We start from the raw sequence: 21,479 nt of genomic DNA, 5'->3' as shown, positions 1-21,479 counted from the left end.
GCGCCGTCCCATGCTGATCTCACTTTGTCACTTGCGTCGCCTTTCTTCGTGTCACGTACACTTTTAAGCACCAAGTACAATTTTGGGTTGTTCTTATGCTAATTGATTTTGCTTACAGTGCTGCTACAACTGTTACATTATCCTGCTCATTTATGTTGTTGTATGCCCTTTTTGTATTAAGTGTATCCAATACAAGATGCTTTTTGAATAATTTTTTCTAAACCTATTGTTTGAGAGTCTTCCTTTCTCTTCATTGTAATGTTTCGTACATGCACCTGTACTTGTCTATTCTAAATGATACCAGTTGAGATTGTTTGTTGTCTCTTGCATATTTACCCTAGACTCAACAAGGTTTATGGGTCTTGCTCCTGTTGTCCATTATAATAATGCAATAACCAAGAGCATCGAGGAGCATATTGCCAAGGGCCGGCGATACAATTATCGCTGCTTTAGCGTCCGTTATTCGGGCGCAAAGCGGCGATAATTATATTGCATTATTTACAAGGACACGCTAGCGCGTGTTTCCTTGACTTAGCTCCCGTTTTTCAGACGCCTCGCATCGATAATGAGTTGCAAAGTAGGTGTGGCTGTGAAAACATGGGAAAATATTGCGAAGGCAGCTTCGGGATATTAACAACGAGGCGAAGCGATAATTTAAATCGCGCTAACTCTGCCTTAACTCAGAAATGTAATGTCTGTTAAATTCCTGACTAAGGCATACCTAACATGGGAGGTGGATCGTGGGGCTAAGGCCACAGGGCCTATCATCAAGCTTATCGCCGTTTTCCATGGAACATCGCTGGAAAATCAGCGATGTTCCATGGAAAACCCCGCTATCGCTGGAATATTTATCGCCATAGCACTAAGCGTTGATAATACAGCGCTAGCGTGGCAATATATTGCAGCGATAGCCGGCGATAATTATCCCTGGGGCTTGTTAATATGCTCCTTAGCGTAAAAAAGGCCAAACCTTACATAGCAAGGTGCTCCTTCCAAACCCGGTCCTCCTCCAACCTTCCCCCCCCCCCCAATTTCCCCTCTCACCTATGAGAAATGTTGAATTCTGGCCAAAAGACAACTTTTCATAAAACAACACTAAACCTAGAGCTCTCCATAACCACAAGTACTCTGCTAATGTCCGTACACAATGACATGATTCCAGATTGGGGTCATTGCAATAGAGTGAGACAAGATCCAGGAGAAGTGCGTACAAAGTGCCAAGTTCCGGAATTAATTGGATGCCGCGGCACCAGCACGTACTCCTTTTGAGAACTGGCGGGGAGCAGGGTCTTGTCTAGTGGAGTGTTCCAGCTGCACCTCATCTTTGAGTTCTGCACCTTTACCACCATCAATCTCTTTCACAGAGGCAGTAGAATATCTGCTCCTGACTGGCATACCACTGATGGCTACTCACCTTCGTCCCTGCGCCCCCTGGTACTCCTGGCTTCCCTGGTGCACCCTGTAGCAAAGCAGGGAGAGAAAAGAAAAACAGAGGAGGTTCATGCCCATAAAACGGTCAGAGAGTAAGAGAGAAGAGTGAGAGAGAGTGAAAGAGGAGAGAAGGAGAGAAAAGCAGAGCTGGAGGAATACATAAAACAGGAATGCAGAAAGCAATGCTGAGAAAGGAGAGAAAAATATGGAAAAGGAATGAGTGGGCCCAATAGCAAGACGTGAAAAAGTTTGAGAGTGAGAGAGCGCAAGAGATCGAAACAAAAGTAAGATAAAAGGGCCGAGGAGAAAGAAGCGTGGAGCAAAGAACAAGTATTTTAAGTGAAGTTTGAAATCATGAGAGGTGAGTGACAGAGAAAAGAAAGTGGAAGAAAAAAATATAGACAGCAAGATGGTGGGGGAGAAGGATAAAGTGACAGAAGAGGAAGAACGAAACTCTGGAGATGAGGAGCATCAAAGAAAAGAACATAAGACACATGATACAAAATAAAAAAGAATCTAAACATTGCAGTACGAATGTGGAGCTATGAAAACAAGAGAGGTGAAAGAAAGAGAGCAATACAGAAATGAAATAAAATATAAAAAGGCGTCTTTGAAGATAAATAGGCCATCCTGTTTTGAGCATGTGAGAGGAATAGAAAGGAGAAACAATTAGAAAATCGGTTTGAAGCGTGTAATAGGCACCAACCTCTTTTCCAACTGCTCCTTCTGGCCCCATCTCTCCCTGTTGAAAGAAGCAGAGTAAGAACATGAAGACGGAAACTCTCGTGTAATCACACGGTCCCACGTGGGATGTGAGTGTGCGCACAGCTATAGCTCAAGCCGACATGCTGCTCACAGCCACTGCTCAAGCACACTCCCAGCTCACACAGCTATAGCTCAAGCCGACATGCTGCTCACAGCCACTGCTCAAGCACACTCCCAACTCACACAGCTATAGCTCAAAAACACATGCTGCTCACAGCCACTGCTCAAGCACACTCCCAGCTCACACAGCTATAGCTCAAACACACATGCTGCTCACAGCCACTGCTCAAGCACACTCCCAGCTCACACAGCTATAGCTTAAACACATGCTGCTCACAGCCACTGCTCAAGCACACTCCCAGCTCACACAGCCACTGCTCAAGCCCACATGCTGCTCACAGCCACTGCTCAAGCACACTCCCAGCTCACACAACTATAGCTTAAACACATGCTGCTCATAGCCACTGCTCAAGCACACTCCCAGCTCACACAGCTATATCTCAAGCCCACATGCTGCTCACAGCCACTGCTCAAGCACACTCCCAGCTCACACAGCTATAGCTCAAACACACATGCTGCTCACAGCCACTGCTCAAGCACACTCCCAGCTCACACAGCCACTGCTCAAGCCCACATGCTGCTCACAGCCACTGCTCAAGCACACTCCCAGCTCACACAGCTATAGCTTAAACACATGCTGCTCACAGCCACTGCTCAAGCACACTCCCAGCTCACACAGCCACTGCTCAAGCCCACATGCTGCTCACAGCCACTACTCAAGCACACTCCCAGCTCACACAACTATAGCTTAAACACATGCTGCTCATAGCCACTGCTCAAGCACACTCCCAGCTCACACAGCCACTGCTCAAGCCCACATGCTGCTCACAGCCACTGCTCAAGCACACTCCCAGCTCACACAGCTATAGCTTAAACACATGCTGCTCACAGCCACTGCTCAAGCACACTCCCAGCTCACACAGCCACTGCTCAAGCCCACATGCTGCTCACAGCCACTGCTCAAGCACACTCCCAGCTCACACAGATATAGCTCAAGCCCACATGCTGCTCACAGCCACTGCTCAAGCACACTCCCAGCTCACACAGCTATAGCTCAAGCCCACATGCTGCTCACAGCCACTGCTCAAGCACACTCCCAGCTCACAAAGCTATAGCTCAAACACATTCCCAGCTGACACAGCTACAGCTCAGGCACACATTCTGCTTACCCCATGTATTCCCAGCCATAGCTCAAGCTCATTCCCAGGTCACGCAGGTATACCTCAAGCACCCATGCTACTCACACAGCTACTCACAGCCACTGCTCAGCACGCTTATAGCGCACATGCTGCTCACACAGCTATTCATAGCCATAGCTCAAGCGCCCTCCTGGCTCACACACCTATAGCTCGATCACACTCCCAGCCCATACAGCTATTGCTCAAATACTCCTGCGGCCACACAGCTATTGAGAGCCATAGGTCAAGCACACTCCCAGCTCCACAGTTATTGCTGAAGCACACAAGCTGCTCACACAACTATTCACAGACATTTCTCAAGCACGCTCCCAGCTCGCATGATCACATATCAGACACAGACTTCTCATAAAGCTCCAGCCTCCTCTCTCACACAAACACACCTTGTTCATACTGCACATCACAATCACACAACCTGTGCATACCTGTATTTTAAACACTCAGCTCTTACTGTCAGTGCACAAAGAAAAAGTTACTGCACATTTACACCTGCTTCTGTTTGATACTCTACCTTCCAAAAGAATCAACAACTTTGAATGTTCCTCACAGGTGTCACATACGATCCAGAAATATTTTCCTCATGTCTACCCCCTCACCATCCTAGGTGATGCCAGCCTGACTGCAGGCGTGGATCCCCCCACCCTCTTCAGATATGATGGCTCAGATCCATACCTGTACATATCTCCGAACTGCACCAAGGCAAGTATAGAAAGAGTAGACAGGATAACTAGTGTGTAAAATCAATTTTTCACTATCCGTGTCGTTTTTTATCTTCTTATTTTCAGAGATAAGCATCACGTCGTAACAGACCATTCTTGGCTCAACCCCAGGACTCCAAATGGATGTACGCTTTTCAATGTTAAGGTCCCACTCATGATCCCTCTTCAACCTGCTAAAAGGACCCAGCTGTGTGTTGTGAGCAGCCACCAAATGATGGGGCTTCAGGCAGATCTATGTGCTTGAGGTACAGTGCTATGTTTGCAGAGCTTCAATCCAAAGATGATTAAATGCTGCAGTGCCTGGTTTCTTCAAGAAGAAAACAGCTGTAGTGATATGTGTACATATTTCCCACAGGAAAGGATCCAAAGCATTTAATTCCAATCAACTTCTTTTAGCTCCAACATGTTCATAAGGGGGCAGTTCTTGTCTGATCTAGCGCTTGAGACCATCCCATCTTGTTAGCGTTGCATCTGTTATATTACGATCTTGACCTCTTTCTTCTCCCAAGGCTGAAACATTTGGCCGGTCATCAAATTGTTTGTATCGACACACCACTGAATGGTGACAAGCAGTGTTTGAAGCATGAGAAATATGTGGAAAGTCTTCCTTAATACTGGTTCCACTAGCTTCTCAGAGGCCATTTCATCAGGCACGTTGGTCTCGGCCTTTTTTGGTAAACGAGAACATTTTATGTACCATGTCCTCAAGGTCCTAGGATCTCGGCACTGGTGGAAAAACCTTTCCAACAGACGTATCCAATACCATCCTAATGGACTTCAAGACGCTTGGGGTGTCAGGTTTTATTTTGGAAGATGCGAGTAGAACACTGGTTCGAATACATTGTCACAAGTTTGTTAATATGTTGACTCAGTGTATCTGTTTGTGATGACTTTATCGACCTGTCATTCTAAAATGGAAAAACTAGTATCTTGTATATTGTACAGAGACAGTACACGCTCTCGCTATGGCCAATACTAAGCAGACCGGCTGCAGGTCAATCGGAGGGAAAGCATCTTGCAAACAGTTGGCTACCAAGGCTGCCCGCAAGATCGCTTCTGCCACCGGCAAAGTCAAAAAGCCTCACCGCAACCGGCCAGGGACCATGGTTCTCCAAAAGATCCTCTACTACCATTATTCCAGCTCCTATGCCAGCTCTGTGAAGATGAGCTGTCAATATAGCCACAACATTTGTGAATATCCTTGGTGTTGAAGGCAAGCCAAACTGGAGGATTGCACATGTATAATAGTGAAGTGTATAAAAGGCCAGCATTGGAATGGGGGAACATGCACACTACAGGATCAAGGACACCCACCGGTTCGGAATGGTCCAGGGACATAAAATCTGCGATAGCGTGACTATCTTGAATTCTCTTTCTGCAATCATTTATTGTGGTGTTTGAGATTTGAGACTGGCATCAGACTCAAATGCTGTTTAGGAAACAGCAAGTGTAGGGAATAACATCCCTTTCCTCTTTCTAGAACAAGAACACTTTCCAGTGGCTCTATTCACCAGATAGGAATGTATCTAATACAAGATATTTGCATGATGAGAAGGAGAGGGCAGGACACGTGGCCCCTTTCAGCACATGGAACTGAGGTTATACTTTTACAATGATGCAGGAAGCCACCTCTCACCCACCTAAGGTTATAGACCATCCAGACTGACTTACAGAGATGTTATTGGTATGTGGTGGAAGAAGAGGACGAGGCTTGCTACTGCTGCTGATGTATGCCTCTGAAGCCTGCCCACCACTTTGTGTTGCTGAAATCGCAGGAGGTCGGAAGGGGGAGCCTGGGATAGTTGTTTGTGGAATACAGAGTCTGAAGTAGCCTCATAACTTTCTATAGTATTGATGTAGCTGTCGTCTCAGGTAGGCGAGCTGTAACAACCATCCCATTGCAGTGCTATTTGAAGGTCACCAAGGAGAAATCTGCATTTTTCCCAAACAGTCTTTTGACATCAAACAGCCTATCCTTTATGTTAACTTGTGTATATATTGAAAACCCAAAGGAACACATTCAAACAACAGCAGATGACTCCTGTGATGCTCATAGAACAAGCATGAGTCCAGCCTAGTCTTAAAAATGTGTCTGGAGAATTAAGTACTGTCTTTGACAAAGGACCATCTCATGCCATTCCGCAGCAATGCTACCACCTCCCATAAAGTATGTGTATATGTAGCCGATAGGCAAGAGGTATGTGATGTGTAAAAAACTAGGCTCCTTGAAGTGACCATATAGCGCTCCATAGCATTGAGCCTGTTAGACTCCCTATCTAGAGTGCAGTTAGAAAGATAATTGTATTTAAATCTACAGATACAGCCTGTACCAGTAAGCCTTCCCATAGGATGAGCTGTCAGAAATGTAATGTCAGAAGGAGCTGGTAATGGCAATATGATAGTGCTCCATAAAAGATGGAAGTAGAACACAGCTTTTCGCCATGCTACCAGAATAGTGTTAACAAGGATTTGTAAGAAAGCTTAGAGAGGCTCTAATGCTCAAGCAGAGGGCTGCGATATGCAAACATCTCTACTTTCACTTTTACAGTTGCCAACAGCTGTTCCAGTGTCTAGCTGGCCCTCCTAGAAACCAGAGCGATGGAGTCGCATTCTTCTGCTGAAAAGGCAACTGGATATTGAAAGTCACCACCCAGGGATGTTTCTTTTTGTATGGAATTGTGAAGGTCTCAACATAAACCTGTGCTAGAATACATTTGAGAAAGCCTATTTTCTTCTGTACTGTCACATTGTCATCATTCATCGGTCGTGTAACCATCATATCAAGAACATCAGAGTATTATCCAAAAGGTGGATTGAAATGAGCAAACTTTTGTGGGGCAAGCAGGTGTTCTGCCTGGGGCTCATGAAGGACACTTTTACTCTCTTCAGTGCAGATCTCAACATTTCCTGTTTACATGATGAGAGTTTTAAATGCAGTGGACCCTGCCTATTCCAGAGCCAGCAGCCATGTCAAGGCTGACTGCATCAGTGGCATCAAAGTGCCCAAAGATACTAGTTCAATAGATCTGTTCTCAACCGCCTTTTTGGATTTGCTGACCATTGGCGCTGAAAGCAGCACCAAATGGGCTCTTAAGTGTGCTGGGTCATGAGCTAAGGCCACAGACTCTAGTGACTATGAAACTGGTGTCATTGGCTTTGCCCTGTCAGCTCTCAAAAGCATATAGGAGGGCGAGGGTGCTGTTCTCCAGTGTAACCTTCATTAAAAGCTCCACTTGAAAAAATCATTCTTCACTTCGTCATGACGTAGACTGGGATTCTGACTCCTCCTGGCTTGACTTTTCTCTCTGATGTCCTTGGTGTGCATCTGCACACACTTGTGAGGAGGTGTCCTGTTTAGATGCAAGACGCCACATGCTACTGACATGAGGGTCTGAAATTAGCGTTTGCCTTTTACAGGCAGCGTTCTGTTAACAAATCAAAGCGTTTGATGGGGTGGGTTGAAAAGGTATTAAAAGAAGTAAAGCTGAGGTATGGTCTCAAGAACCCTGTTCAAATAATGGCAGGCGCTCCAGACCGTAAATCTGTGGAAGGTGTAAAAACAAGGGACAGGGTGGCATGTTGTGATATGTATAGAAGTTAGACGGACCCATGGCTAGAGCCTCACTGGCGTCAACTAGCAGTGTTAGGGACATATTGCTGGGGAACAAAATCCAGATATGGTCTGAAGGCCAAGAAGAACATTTAAAGATGAAGAAGCATTTATCAAAACTGATCTTTCAGCCATATCTCCAAATTCAGACTCTGTTCAAAAAGCCATATCTAACACACACTCCCTGCCCAGACAACCATATATCAAGCTCAACCCCAGCTCATACAGCTAAAGCTAAACACACCAAGCTCATACACCCATGTGCAAGTAAACAACCTGTTCATACCGCCATCTATCAAACATAGTTTGTCAAGGGATCCTGGGTAATCAGGGGTTAAAGGGCTCTGATTATACTAATCACAGCCTTTTACTACTGATGTCCTGGAACTTAACCTTACTACTGAGCCAAAAACTGAGTACTAAATACCCTGGTTTAGTATTTGACCCTAAGGTTAACGACCTCTTGCTCAGGGAGGTGGTGTGGGGTGAGAGACTCAGAATGCAACAAACCAATCAATACAAGTTAATAATTCATTGTCGAGCCAGTCCTTGGTCTCTGAAAAAGTAGTTCTTTACTAAATCACACACAACGTAATATGGTACATAGTATGCCAGATGGTAAACAATGTGTTATTCCTATATGTTCAACATTCACTGGGGTCATAGACAACGCCTATGGAATTACGCAACAGGCAAATTTATGTGGCAGGGTTGAATAAAATATGCACAAAGAAATGTCAAATTATACAACTAATGCGGCACATTTTGTGATAGTACTACTTAATTATTTTGTAACTGGCACATTGGTTACCACTGTCTGGGCATTGGTTGCGCCTCTTTAGTACCAGTTTAACCCCCAAATATAGCAATAAGCAACAGAAAGGTGACCAGTCAACCTTTGCAAATGGTCTTCCACTGAGCAACAACACGTGCTGCTGCGTTATTAGTAACTTTTGAACCGTTTGAGCTAGAAACAAGTTTGTGGGTGATAATTTAAATTATGCAGCAGATGATGGATTATGTGTGAAGGATTATGTCACAAGGTGGCACATCTTTAATTATGCGAAAAACGCCGCAGCTGCCCAATCGCATAATTCTACTGGTCATAGTCTAGGTTGTTCCTGGTGGGAAACATCTTTATCATAGCCATTGTGTAAAAACCCTCAACAGTTCCTATAGTTCTACTTGGGGAGTGGGTGGTGGAGGCTGGAGGGGGGGCACAGGAAGCAATTACTCCCTTACAATACATATGGGTTTTGTCCTGCTCCCCTGACTGCCCCCTCGCCTCCCACCCGTTGGATGGCTTCTCGATGCGCACAGTGCCTCATTTTGTTGTGGTCGTTGGGGAGCACCGCTCCACTACACCAAACAGCCCACATAGAGCGGGAGGGTGTCTTCACCCTGGCCCAGCCGACCTATTTACAAACGGCATCTGCGGTACAGTGAATGAGATTAGCAGAAGCATCATCAGCACCAACCTGGGATGTTTGGGTGGAGTTGGTGTGATCATAGCTTGGCACACCTTGCAGCTTGTGCTCTTCCTCGGGTCCAATAATAAAACCCATCACTCAAACACACTGGGTGCCCCACTCGGGGCAGAACGTTTCAAAGCAATGATTACTTAAGCCTTGAAGAAGGCCTCTTTGGGGACGCAGGATTTCCTACAGAACTTCAGTGCTTCTTTCAAGGGGACTGTGGGATGTGGTCCAGCTTCTCGTAGTGCCTTGATACTTCTTGGCACTTGGTTTTGCAATATAAGTTGTGTACATCCAATTTACCCTGTGTGCTTTCGGATTGTGGGGGCAGATAGTTCAGTTCATGCTGTGGGCATGTTTTGGGAATCCCTGGGCCACACCCTCGCAGACAGGTGCAGTTCCTTTTTGGGTGCTGCAGAGGACATGGCTTGTCCCGCATGCATTTCTTCATGGCCTCTCTCCTTCTAGGAAGAGCAGTCAGACAGTGTTCTCCCTCAAAGCAGGAGCTTGGCAGCCCGCCTCACGGTCTTGGACAAACTTCCCCAGGTTAATGGTTTTAAATCTGCAATGGGAGTTGATGGTAGATACCCCACCCTTAGTAAAAAGAGAGCTTCTTAGTTGTCAATGATGTGGAGACAACTGATTCTGGCACAGAAACCTAGGCTTCAAGGTGCTCTCTGTCGCCCGCCCTCTATTCTCCACAGCCCAACCAACAAAGGATCCCTAAAATGTCCTGGATGAGCCCTTCAACTCCCATTTGCTATCTGAGCACTCTCTAGCACCCTATCTTAGGTACCACTTGGGTATTGAAAACACAAAATGGATAACATTGTGACAATGGCCACATGCATCCCATGCACTCCGCACACTTGCTCTATGAACAGGCGTCAGAGATGCACATTTAACATCCATGTTGTACATGGATGGGTAGAGGACCGAGTTGTAAAGCACTGGAAGGTGATTATACCAAGGTGGGGTAGGCCAGTAAATGGCTCTCCCTGGCAAGGGTAGGTTAAGAGCCTCCCTTGCCATTAGAATCTTGATTGCTGCCACCACCGATACCCAGAAGAGCTGACTGTCACGCTTGGTCGTGGCCAGGTTTACAGTCACAGTAAGTAGACAGTGATGCCCCCCAGACTAAAGAGCCCTGCTCTTCATCTTAATCCGTGCCACAAAAATATCTTCACTGCACATGACTGTGTGTGCTGAGGTGAGAGTAAAAAATCTACAGAATTTACTATGACGAACTCCAAGAAGGAGTACACGCTCTCCGGAGCCTAGTAGAGGACTTATCTCTATCCCAACAGATGCATCCCCTAAGATTACAATGCCCTGGGCCTTATTCCACAGTTGGAGCAGCCCAGTTACTGGATTACAAAAACCACTGGAGAAGTGTATCTACATTCCTGTGCTATAACCCTGTCTTGTGTTCCACAATGTAGTCCCAATTCCTGTAAAGAGACTGACAACCAGAGCAACCTGGGATTATCCTCATTCTTAACTCTCAACCACTTGAGCGGTGTGTGATCCATCTGGGCCACAAACTTGGTATGCAACAAGTAATGCCTGAGCCTGTTGAAAACCCATACTATGGTGAAGACTTCTTTAGGTCTCGCCTAGCGTTGCGCTTGCGCTTGCGCTACTCGCGTAACGAGATTTATTGGGGTAAAAGTATTTTTGGAGAAGGACTTCTGATCCCGCGAATGCTTTCAATTGGTCAATGTCTATATTTATTTAAAACCCTGCATTTCGATTGCTCTGTAGGCTTTTTGGTTACCGCCCTGTGGCTTTTTTGTACACGCCCTTGAGACACCGAGTCTACGACTTCCTTCAGTTTTATGGCTTTTCTCTTATCTGATGAGGCGTGTTATGGGAAGGTTCAGGGAGAGTTCAGCAAGCTGAAGCTCCGTCATGCTGCCTTCATGCCTGCAGCACGCGCCACTCCGGCTCTCTGATTTGGCCTGTAGTGATGGATCACGTGCCTGGAACAGCTCCCTGTCCCGATCTGGCACGTCTGCTTCACCATCACCCTCTCTTAAGGAACTCCGCTGCCTACTGTTGGATAGCGAAACTCATCCACTCTCTTTCGGTCAGCTCCATTAGCGAAGCGCACAGGCTGAAGAACCAATCTGAGAGAAGTGAAGCAAACCTGGTGCTCCCAAAGCAACCCCCATCGAAGCTGAAGAAGGCATCAGCATCGCCTCACCCCTGCTCTTTTGTAAACCAGGCTCTCTGGATCTAATCCATTTTCCAGCCATTTCTCTCCAGTCCACAACAGAGAAAGCTATTTAGTATTTAGGCGTCTCCCAGATTCCCGCTGGCATCCACACGCGCTGCCTAAGCGGAGCCAATGTAACGCCGGGTCTGGGGAGGGGACACAACAAGATGGCAGGTAGGTGTCTGATGGCTGGAAAGTGGGCCCCATAGCGCCTGTACTGCATGCCCTCGGGTGTTTGTAGTCACCCCAATGATTTGCTTGGCACATACAGACTCTGTGGCGCCCGGCCTGTAGTGCGGGTGTGTGTCACTTCACTGGGCTGTAGGGTTGCCTGCCCTCTGGCTGGAAGTGTCCGACCCCCTTTTCTAAATATACGTAATACGTTTGCTATGTTTTTCAAATAATGTAGTCCTGCTCAATAAACTCGGGCAGTGGGAGGGGCAGCCTGTCAAACGAACAAAAATAGGACAGAACATAGAAACAATGTGCAAACGCCTAAAAACTGGGGGGAGTCGAAGTTCTGGGAAGCAGCCCCCATGGGCGGTGGAATGGATTCCTCTGCGTTACTGTCTCTTGTAGCTGTTTTCCCTACATTAACTGTGTGTTGGCAGTGAGCAGTGGTGCAGTGTCCGGAGTCTCGGCTCCACATGCAGCACGGTGTGCTCTTGGACACCGGATTCCAAAGTCCTTTTATAAGAGTTAATTTTAACCATCGCCCGCTTATGCAAATGGCACCCTCGTGATTTCCTGCACCCCGAGCCATTTGTTTTTCTGTCCTCTAGAAACTTTGTCCTCTGACCCCTTAAACTGGGGGGTGTCGGAGTTCTGGGAAGCGGGCCCTGGGGGCGGTGGAAGGGGTTCCTCTGTGTTACTGTCACTTGTAGCTGTTGTCCCTACATTAACTGCAGCACGGTGTGCTCTTGGGCACCGGACTCCAAAGTCTTTTTATAGGAGTGAATTTTAACCATCGCCCGCGTATGCAAATGGTCGTCATGATTTCCCGCACCCCGAGCCATTTGTTTTTCAACCTTGGAGCCCTGCTATGACAACAGGCCGTGGGCTCTTCCTAGGCACCTCACACACAGCGACGGCAGAGGGGAGGGTAGCCCCTCCAGACCGCAGAACAGATTGGCTGGGATGTGTGAAATCCTCTTGGGCAGAGGGCGTCTGTCTACTGTGTGTGTTCGGTGTGTCTGCTGAGTGGATGAGTGGGTGTCTGCTGTGTGGGTGGGTGTCTGTTTTGGGTAAGATTGTCGGTTGGTGTTTGCTGTATGTGGTGTGACTGCTGTTTGGGTGGGTGTCTGTTGTATGTGTGCTCTATATGTTTTTCAGTCTGCTGTGTGTGAACAGCGCACTCTTTCAGTGTTGGGGGACCGGTCCGATGGATCTCTCTCCACCGCTCAACTGGATTTATGGCTGTTCTTAAAGTCTGGTGAGTGGATGCCTGCCAGGCCGCCACTGCCCCGTCTGTTCTTGGTGTATACTGGCCAGAAGGGTCTGTGCTTTTCCTCGGGAGACCCCCCCCCCCCCCCCCCCAGGAACATTAATGAGCCAGCACTCTTGAGTTAAGCCTTGGTTTGTCGAAATTACCCGTATTGCCGGATTAATAGCGCTGTGCTCCATCTTTGTCATCCTTTCTGGCCCCCTCACCCACTTCACAGCCAACCATAAACTTCCACTACTGATGTCCACGTGTCTGCTGAATAGCCTACCTTCTAAGAGGCTCTCGCGATATAAAAACTGTACTTTCATTATGTTGCCAATTATTCTGTAGCGCTAAATTCGGTCAGGATGGTAAGCCTTGTTTCCCTTCACTTTTGTTCCGATTGCTGGTTTTTATTGCTGTGTTATATAACGCGGATGTTCACATCTGAAAGGGAGCATGCTTTGTAGTGTAGAAGGGAGTATGTTCTGCTCTTCAGGGGCCTAACTATGATTATGTTTTTTGTGTTTTTTAGAACAGTTGTTTAGAAACAGAGTAACAGAGTGATCAGTACAGTATTTGCCGGAAGTGGGGTTCTCATGGAAGCTTCCAGTTAGGTGTACTTCACATTTTCTGCACCGTCACCCTGCGACGTGTGCCTCGGTTTCGGAAAGAGGCTCTGCTCACTGGCTCGAGCTGGATTCTCACAGAAATTGACACAGAGTGCGTTTTTACGTGTGACGTTTCTCTTTACAAAGATAACCCTCCTCATCTTCCTTCTTCTCACCAACCAGTGCTTAATTAGAGCTGGGTTGTACCGCAAGCACAGAAAATGTCCCGAAACCATTGTTTGGCAGTAGAAATGATAAAATAACAAAAAACTGCTATTATTTGGATAAGGTGCGCACCTCATTGCCCCCTCCGCTCTGCACTATTGATAGCTGAGCTACTGGTCCAAATATACAGTAAACGCACACTTAAAATACAATCTTAATGTCCTTTTAAGCGAGTTTCGTCAAATAGCTCCACTGGGAGAAATAGCTGCCCATTCTGGATTTGTTGGGTGAGCAGGAAACAGTGACGGGCACATGCTGATGAGCTTTGCGGGGGTCAACAAGTGGTAAAAGACATTGTCATTTACAACGCCATTACTTAATTAATTCTTCACGAAGGGAAAAAAAAACCAATAACATTTTCAATGCCAATAGCTCAAAACAATGTCATTGCGAGACCTATTGCATTGTAAATGCTTGTTTTCAATGGCAGCCAGTTCTATTATCTAAATGGAAGTTCGAGGCTGATAAAGGCTACCTTGTTGGGAAGGGTAATTACTGCCCCAATTTCCTTGTTGGAAGCATCAGTCTGCAAAAAAAGGGGCTGACTGTAATTGGAGGTTATCAAGACTGGTACACTGCAAAGTGTGACCTCCGAGTCATCAAATGACTTCTGACACATCTGGGCTGCTTACAGGAGCTCTGGAGTGTCAAGGGGGCAACTATGGTGCCATAGCTAGTACAACGTTTATGTAATACCGATTTGGGCCTAGAAATGTTTTCACCTGGGTCTGAGTTGCGAGAACCTCCCAATCTAGCACTGCTTGTACTTTTTCCTCCAAAGGGGAGAGCCGTGCATTCTCCAGCTGATGTCCAAGTTAAACCACAAAGGACTGACCCAACTAGCACTTTGTAGCCTTAATGGTCTGATAAGGAGGTGCACATAGTCTGCTCCTCCTGGCTACAGGGCACCACTCTGGGTCCCAAACCATCTCACACAAATATCTCCAGAGCACACTCATGATTGTCATTGGTGCTGAGGTGGGGGATTACCAATCTACAGAATTCGCATAAGGAACGTGATGTAGGGGTGCGTTCTCTCCAGAGCCATGCAGGGGATCTTTCTTTGTACAAGCACTAACTCAAACACACATCCTGTTTCAACAAAGAAATAGTAAAGAGGCACTGTTCATACAGCCCTGTTTATGTAGCCAAATCTCAAATACACATCCTACTCGCATAGCCATACCTCAAGGATACCCTTCAAACACACTCTACTCAATCCGTCATCAAACCCAAATCCTGAGCATGTAAATACATTGTTAATATACACCCTCATACAGCTATCTACCACACACCCGGCATGTTCAACTGTAGCCCAATGCAGCGTTCACACACAAGTCACCTCAGAAAGGCATGTTAAACAGATTAAGACACACCATATTTAATTGTGTTAACAATTACATATGTAGGTCACAGCACAGATACATTGTGCATATAGCAGGGTACAGTTTGTTGCATGGAAACAATCTGCCATTATAAACACAGGTAGGCCACAGTACAGATGCAATGCATACACACTATCATATACTGGCCACAGTACAGGTGTAAACTGACTGAGAAACATGTTGCTAAAGCAACTCTACTGGTTCTTCGGTTACTTAGTAGACTCTCCTATAATATATGCATATAAAAGGACATCTTCCTGCTTTTCTCATCAGCAAAACGAAACACCAGCAACCAACCCTGCCCCTTTTACTTACAGGTGGTCCTGGGTGTCCGGGCCCTCCAGGTACTCCTGATAGCCCCGGGAGGCCTCTGTCTCCCTGAGGCCCCTTTTCACCACTTGTTGCCTGAAACAGAAAATAAAGGTCTTAAAGCTAGGTCTGACTGTCATGGACATTGTAAGATAAAACACCCAAAAGCTGGTTAGATACATCAACAATAAAGCACAACTGATGAATGCATGCATGGCTAAGGAAAAACGCGGGGGGACAAAGGCCGTGAAAGTACTCAACAACACACTAGGGCTTTGAAAACAACCAAAAGGAAGGCAATGAAAGCTCCCATTGGGTCGATACAATAAAATACTGAAATACTCCAACAGATGGATACTATAAAGCAATATAAGAATCCAACAGACAAATGCAATAAAGGTGTGCAAGACTTTGATGGCCTTGATTAAGAAATGCAAGCATCGAACAGGTGGATAGAATAAAGACAAGATAGCCCCTGATAATTGACAACGTTAAGCAGTGAAAATCCCTAAGTGACTCAATTAAAGCATTTAATGGTTGGATACAATATCGCCATTGATAGCTTGCAACCGGCAGATACAATAAAGCAATGAACGCCTCCATCAGTGGGTGCTTACAAGCTCATGAAAGCACCTAAAAAGGCAGACTCGGCGATCTGGATATCTGCAGAGCCAGACAGCGTCTGACAGATGAATACACGCAGGGCCAAAGAACAAGAAGAGGGACACCTGCACAGCCACAGAGCAGCTTCGGATGGGTAGAACACAGCAGAGGTTAGAAGAAATATGGCAGGTGGATTCGAGCAGCATGAAGGAAGTTTCCAATGAGCAGATCCATGCCGGGCGCCAGAGCATCAGACACATGGATTGAGCGCAGTGGACAAGTATTTACCTGCTGGACTCATGCAAGAGGACACATTCAGACAAGGGAGAATAGATGCCCACCTCGATCAGGTGTAATGGCTTCACAGCAACGTTTTTAAACATAGCAAATGTAACTCGGTAGTGAAAATATTTGTTGTCAGCCAGTCACTGAGGCTGAAGGAAAAGTCCTTCCACTGGTTACAACCCTGGGGTATCACAAGAGGATTGCAGAATCGTAAAGAGGTCCACAAGCGTAGTAAGGAATGAAAGATGTGAATACACCAGTGTCGCATAAGAAAAGGCAGCACTAGGAGCAAATGTTGGATGACAAATAAATAGCAGGGCCATACTTGGAAAGGGAAAATCCCAGCACTTTGCTGGAGGTCTTGCAGCATGTGGTTCAACATGTACCCTCTGTGCGTTGACAAATACATAAAACATGGCACGTAAATACACAGTAGATACAGGACCAATGGCACAATAAGTCACAGGTCACTGCTGGCTTTACCACGCCACCATATATGGCCACAGGAGATGTCCAGATTGCAACAAATGGCTTCAAAGGGGCTTGTTGCTAGAGCATAGGGAGCATCCGAATGACAAAACTTAATTTTGCCGATGGCTGCGAAAATCCCTCAGCAGATCACAAAAGATTCATCGCTGTACTTACCAGCCCCGGAGGTCCCATGGGTCCTGTTTGCCCCTGACTTCCTGGAGGACCCTAGAAGAGATGATATGCTTAATCAGAAATGACAGAAGGAAGAGCATCACCATTAGGAGTACAAGTGCAATGTTAGTGTTCGTCTTTCTTCCCAAAGATCTCTGACCCTACTTGGGGAGAACAGGCGGGCGGAGGAGGGATAACCTGGAACTTGTCTGGGGAAAATACACCCAGGGCCGGCTTTAGGGCAGTGCAACCAGTGCGGCCGCACTGGACGCTGACCTGTGCAGGGGGCGAAGACTTCAGAGGGGGGCGCTATGTTTAGCAATAACATGATTAGAGAGATGAGGGGCACTTTTGCCGTGTGGTAGTGAGAGAATCCGAGGAGGAGGTCATGGAGTGTGGGGGCGCCAAAAACTATTGTCGCACTGGGCGCCACCAGCGCTAAAGCCTGCCCTGAATACACCAAACTCAGCACAGGCCCCTTACCTGCTCGCAGTGCGACCTCTGTAAATCCTACCAGCACAGCAAGTCCTGCTTGGAAAGTGGAAGGGCATGATATGTGCAATCTGTGAGCTCTCGAAGAACACAGATGACCTCGTCCAAAACTTTATAAAGAAAGTTCAAGTTCTGAGGACTGAGCCGTGGAGGAGCTGTGCACCTTGTGTGCTACCCAGACTGCCCTCTGACACAGCTTTCTGCAGCACATCCGACTGCGAGCAGCAGGCACTGCCGGAGCTATGCAATACCTGTGCTCCCCACACTGCTCCTGCAGTTTCCAGAACTTCCTGAACTCCACAACTGCCTCCTGGGACAAGATGATCTTCCAGGTCGGTGATCTTCCTTTCCTCCCTTCCTCCACCACCAGTGTTCCTTCACCACTTTCTACAGCACCTCCCCTCTGTAGGAACAGGAGGCTTCCCTACCCTGATGTGCTTCACTGCATTCCACAGTGCCTCTGATTGGATGAAGCTGGGGATACAGAATCTTGCTCTGTATCTTACTTAGTCTCTTAATGCAGCTTTAGTAGTGACTATCACCACCACTCGTGCCCATTGACCACTCCATACAGTGTAAACGGCTCGTAAACTGTGAGTGTGTGTAGGAGCCGTGGCCTCTTTACATGGCTCGTGGTAGCCCTGGACCTCCTAATGGAAGCAACGTCAACTATATAGTCTCGTTCAGGTCCAATCTACTACATACATAGAGATATTTAAGACTGACAGTTTAAAAGTGTTTCTTGCAGAGACAGGCTGAAAACAATGTACTTACTACAGGACCAGGAGGTCCAAGCCGTCCTTGGGGGCCCATGGGACCGGTGTCACCCTACAGGATTGACATACAAAGCCACAGGTCAATGATTTCTTCCACAGCTTGCATTTTTTAAAGAATTCGTACTTATCTGAGAGTTGCTAACCTCTGGTCCTTGTCTGCCAGTAATTCCAGGTGGGCCTGCTGGACCGCAATCTCCCTGTAAAGATAGAAGGCAGTTAACTTTCAGGCAATTCACAAAGTAAGACGCGATATACAGTGCAGGATGGACTATTCCCCATCCTGCTCACAAGATGTTGGGGCCTCAGGGTAGTCTTATTCTGCTCAGTAGATCCCCTAGATTCTTTTTGTGGGAGAACACTTCAGATGTAGCATCCAAGAATGGCCTCTTTCCTCGGACTGACGACTCCAGGTAAACCATGGAAACATTCCTCAGACATCAACATCTACTTTGAGGGCTTATGCGCCTTCTCTGCAGACACAAGCCCTTTTTTGATGGATACCTCAAGCATAGATGATCTAACCCCATTTTGTGCTGCTGACACAGCCTCCCCACAGGAATACTACATGGGAATACAATCTCAGAAGTCACTCTGTGTGCTACACCCCTCTCTGGATAAAGGCCTCTGCTGATGATAATACTGAACTGAGTTTCAGGAATTAGTGAATGCATACTAGATCATCCCTTAATGTGCACCACAGAAGGATCCGCTCTGTAGTACTCAGGAAACAAACAGTGCATCCTAGATGATAGGGTCCACTTTTCCAGTTTGCATCCTGTGCCGTGCTGCAAGGTCTGGCATCACACTATATAACGCTTAGGTCCCTGCCTCCTGGCAGCAGTAAGGAAGTCTGGGCCTTGGAGTCCTGGGGCGATATTATAGATAGGGTGCATTTTTCCTGTTTGCGCCACGGTGCACCTTAGATATAACGTAGATATAATACTGAATTGTCCATGAGTGAAAAGAGATGAAAGATAATGAGGGGTCTTTACTAAAACAATATATATGTGTATATGTCTTTATTTTTTTTTACAGAATCCAGTCACAGCCCTGAAGAGAGTCCCCTTAAATAGAGTTAAGACTTGAAATGCTTTGGCACTCTTTGTACCATCAGGGGAAGAATTTGAATAAGAATATGCATAGCAACTTAGGGAAATATATGTATTGAATGCTTTAACCCTTTGTTACCTTAAATGCGTTCGACCCCTGTTGAGTGGTAAACCCAGTGTTCCTCGAAAATTAGATTTGTGGGTTACCTGCTTTTTCGGTTTTAGGACTGGAAATCAGTTATTGTTATTTGTTATTTGTTATTTGTCACTATGTTTCAATTATGTTTGTTTTGATGTTATGTGAACGTTATGTGTATTGGACATCTGTCTTGAGGATTCAAAAATGAAATGATTTAAAAATGAATAATTAAATGAAATAGACCAACTGACTTGCGTATTTGGTCTGCCTAAAAGTTAGCAGCCTAAAATTGGTCAGCTAGATGTTTTGATTTTTCTAAAAAAAATTACTGGCCCAATCTAGCTGCATGGTACAGGGCCCAACCCTTGCATTACTAACTTTAAAAAAGTGGCATTTTCAGAATTATTTTTTTCCAACTCCACCATAGGTTAGGATGTTAAATTAGGATTCTAAATACACCAAACTTGAACCAATGATATCTTCCCATTCGGAAATTAAAGTTATAAAAGTTAATAAGGTCATCTCAAACTTAACCTATGAGAGATACAGGTCTTGCAGTAGCGAAAAATAAATGTACTAGCAGGACATGTAAAGCTTAAAAGTACACGTCCCGATTTTTAAATGCATTGCACCCTGTCCTTTAGGCTGTCCAGGGCCCTCCCCAGGGATGACTTATATGTAGTAACAAGGAAGGTTTGGGCCTGGCAAAAGGTTAATTTTACCAGGTCACAATAGCAGTTTAAACTGCACACATAGGCTCTGCTATAGCAGGTCTGAGACATGTTTAAAGGGCTACTTAAGTGGGTGGCATGATCACTGATGCAGACCCACTAGTTGCATTTAATTTACAGCCATGTGCACATGTCGTGAGACATTACTAGGGGCTTACAAGTTAAATAAATATGCCAATTTGGTATAAGCCAGTATTAACATGTTTAGAGGAGAGAGCATATGCACTTTAGCACTGGTTAGCAGTGGTAAAGTGCTCCGAGTCCTAAGGCCAGCAAAAACAAGATTAAAAAATGGAGGAGGAAGGCAAATGATGGGGGATAACCACCCTAAGGCTGATAGGTCTAACAACCAACAATGAACATACCAGTATCAATTTGCTCCTGTTGTTTTATTTGTTATTTTACAGACATCTTTTACCTGTTACAACCGCCCCCCCCCCCCCCCCCACTCGTTTCTATAGCACAAAGGCCTGGCATGTCTGAATCTGCATGTTACTTTCTCAAACTAATTTCCCGCACTCGCCAACCGGAATGAACTAGATTGACTGTAATATAATTCCATTGGCGAAGGGGGGCTACATTTACTTCAGATGCTAATACAGTTGAATTTAGCCCAACCTCATGCTCAGGTAAGCTACTCATTAACTTGGTTTGCTGGAATATCTTGGACATTAACTGCAAGGTATCCAATAATGATTGGTTAATCTTTGTTGAATTATATGATATTGTTATGTTCCAAGAAATATGGTATATTGACAACGTTGTTTGAAATGGATATAAATGCTTTTACATTCCTGCAATGAATTCTGTATGTGGCTGAGCCCAAGTGGAGGGGGAGAATTTGTTTATACATTGATGTTCAAGGGCATTCCGATTGCTTTTACCCATCCAGTAATTGAAGTTCTCTGGGTTGTACTCTTTAATTTTTTTATTTTACCATATTACTTCTGTAATTCAGTTAATGTACTGTTCTACAGAAAAGGTCTCTCTCAATCTCTAATTATTTTATTGTTATTTTGAGGGGACTTTGACTAGCGTCCGTCACCTGCTGTGACCCTTTCCTAATTCAGAACAAGATGTCAAATATTCTAAGTGCAGATGGTAGGGGATTAAACTATTTTGATATTTGATAGAGTTCGGTCTCCTGAATATGGCTGAAACCCTGGGGAATGAGTCGGACCAGAGGGCTACTTTTACAGGCTGGGGACAAGACACGGTTATAGATTATAGCTTTCTATATAAACTCATGTATGAGTTATCCCATTCCGGGGACTCTTTAAAATTGCATGAATGACCATAACCCAAATGACCTCATACTTTGTTTACCACCAGGCT

At 45.8% G+C, this 21,479-nt stretch overlaps 1 protein-coding gene across 1 annotated transcript in view; it reads right to left on the bottom strand.

The window, feature by feature from the left end:
• The window catches only part of COL16A1 (collagen type XVI alpha 1 chain), an 871,927-nt gene that overhangs the window by 65,087 nt on the left and 785,361 nt on the right, over positions 1–21,479 (bottom strand). Inside the window, exons 61-66 of the mRNA XM_085648479.1 lie at positions 18,369–18,422; positions 18,224–18,277; positions 16,961–17,011; positions 15,434–15,523; positions 2,138–2,173; positions 1,415–1,459 (exon numbers count right to left, since the gene is read on the bottom strand). Coding sequence (XP_085504605.1) covers positions 1,415–1,459; positions 2,138–2,173; positions 15,434–15,523; positions 16,961–17,011; positions 18,224–18,277; positions 18,369–18,422 — 330 coding nt within the window. The remainder of the gene's footprint in view (positions 1–1,414; positions 1,460–2,137; positions 2,174–15,433; positions 15,524–16,960; positions 17,012–18,223; positions 18,278–18,368; positions 18,423–21,479) is intronic.

This window comes from Triturus cristatus, chromosome 3_2 (genome assembly GCF_964204655.1).
Source record: "Triturus cristatus chromosome 3_2, aTriCri1.1, whole genome shotgun sequence".
NCBI classification, from domain to species: domain Eukaryota; kingdom Metazoa; phylum Chordata; class Amphibia; order Caudata; family Salamandridae; genus Triturus; species Triturus cristatus.
Note: the sequence above shows the minus strand (reverse complement) of the source record. Positions and strands in the feature narration are given on the sequence as shown.